The sequence below is a fragment of the Austrofundulus limnaeus genome, unplaced genomic scaffold (assembly GCF_001266775.1).
Source record: "Austrofundulus limnaeus strain Quisiro unplaced genomic scaffold, Austrofundulus_limnaeus-1.0 Scaffold1703, whole genome shotgun sequence".
Lineage (NCBI taxonomy): Eukaryota > Metazoa > Chordata > Actinopteri > Cyprinodontiformes > Rivulidae > Austrofundulus > Austrofundulus limnaeus.
Genome location: NW_013954105.1, coordinates 8,272 through 9,906, shown reverse-complemented (window position 1 = coordinate 9,906; position 1,635 = coordinate 8,272). Strand labels below are relative to the sequence as shown.

At 52.1% G+C, this 1,635-nt stretch overlaps 1 protein-coding gene across 1 annotated transcript in view; it reads left to right on the top strand.

The window, feature by feature from the left end:
* Positions 1-985, top strand: part of LOC106536149 (cullin-9) — a gene marked incomplete at its 3' end in the record, with an annotated part of 5,048 nt that extends 4,063 nt beyond the window's left edge. Inside the window, 1 exon segment of the mRNA XM_014033345.1 lies at positions 293-985. Within this exon segment, the coding sequence (XP_013888799.1) occupies positions 293-985 (693 nt within the window).
* Between the last annotated feature and the right edge of the window lie 650 nt (positions 986-1,635).

The following is a 1,635-nucleotide window of genomic DNA, read 5'->3' as shown; positions in this document are numbered from 1 at the left end:
TACTAATGACTAGAGATGGTACTAATGACTAGAGATGGTACTAATGACTAGAGATGGTACTAATGACTAGAGGTGGTATTAATGACTGTAGAGGTGGTACTAATGACTAGAGGTGGTACTAATGACTAGAGGTGGTACTAATGGCTAGAGGTGGTACTAATGGCTAGAGGTGGGTGGTACTAATGACTAGAGGTGGGTGGTACTAATGACTAGAGGTGGGTGGTACTAATGACTAGAGGTGGGTGGTACTAATGACTAGAGGTGGTACCAATGTCTCCTCTGTCCTCCACAGCAGCCATGGTGGGCGAACGCCGCAACGGGAACCTGCTGGTCCAGCTGGGGCCTAAGCTGCAGGCGTACCCCGAGGAGCTGATCCGCCAGCGCCGCACCCATGATGGGCAGACAGAGTATCTGATCCGCTGGTGCCTGGTTGTTATCGACGATGGGTCCAGCTCTGGGAGTGTACCCATCGAGGCCATCAAAGCAGGTATCGACGTCTCTGGAGTGGATGGGTCTGGTGGCTCCACATCTGGAGAAGCTAAACCTGAGAACATCCTGATGTGGATGTCGATGGAGGATGTGTATGCCAACTGTCCCACCCTGCTGGGCAAGAGGAAGACGGACCTACAGCGCCCCCTGCAGGAGCAGCAGCAGGAAGGTGAAACAGCAGACAGAGGCCCCGGCGGCAGCGCTGAGTTCCCAGCAGACATCACCTTCGATGAGATCGAGCTGTCAGACATGAAGCAGGACGTGAAGAACCTGGTGTGTCGAGCCCGCAAACAGATGGCCAAGAAGAGGGACTTCTCCATCAACATCATGCACACCATCCACGTGCTGAGTGCCTACGCCAGCATCGGCTCATTGGTCGGCGTCTTCAAGGAGACCGGCGCCCTGAACCTGCTGATGGAGCTGCTGTGTAACAAGGAGACGCAGACGAGACGCAGCGCTGGCAAGATGCTGCGAGCGCTGGCTTCACATGACGCAGGTACGCAGACACAACGAGGCTGTGACACAGAGCTAAACAAGGTTCTGACACAGAGCTAAACGAGGTTCTGACACAGAGCTAAACGAGGTTCAATCTGACACAGAGCTAAACGAGGTTCAATCTGACACAGACTTAAACGAGGCTGTGACACAGACTTAAACGAGGCTGTGACACAGAATTAAACGAGGTTCTGACACAGAGCTAAACAAGGTTCTGACACAGAGCTAAACGAGGTTCAATCAGACACAGAGCTAAACGAGGTTCAATCTGACACAGACTTAAACGAGGCTGTGACACAGAATTAAACGAGGTTCTGACACAGAGCTAAACAAGGTTCTGACACAGAGCTAAATGAGGCTGTGACACTGAGCTAAACGAGGCTGTGACAGAGAGCTAAACAAGGCTGTGACACAGAGCTGAACGAGGCTGTGACACAGAGCTAAACGAGGCTGTGACACAGAGCTAAACAAGGCTGTGACAGAGAGCTAAACAAGGCTGTGACAGAGTTAAACAAGGCTGTGACACAGAGCTAAACGAGGCTGTGACACAGAGCTAAACGAGGCTGTGACACAGAGCTGAACGAGGCTGTGACACAGAGCTAAACGAGGCTGTGACACAGAGCTAAACAAGGCTGTGACAGAGAGCTAAAC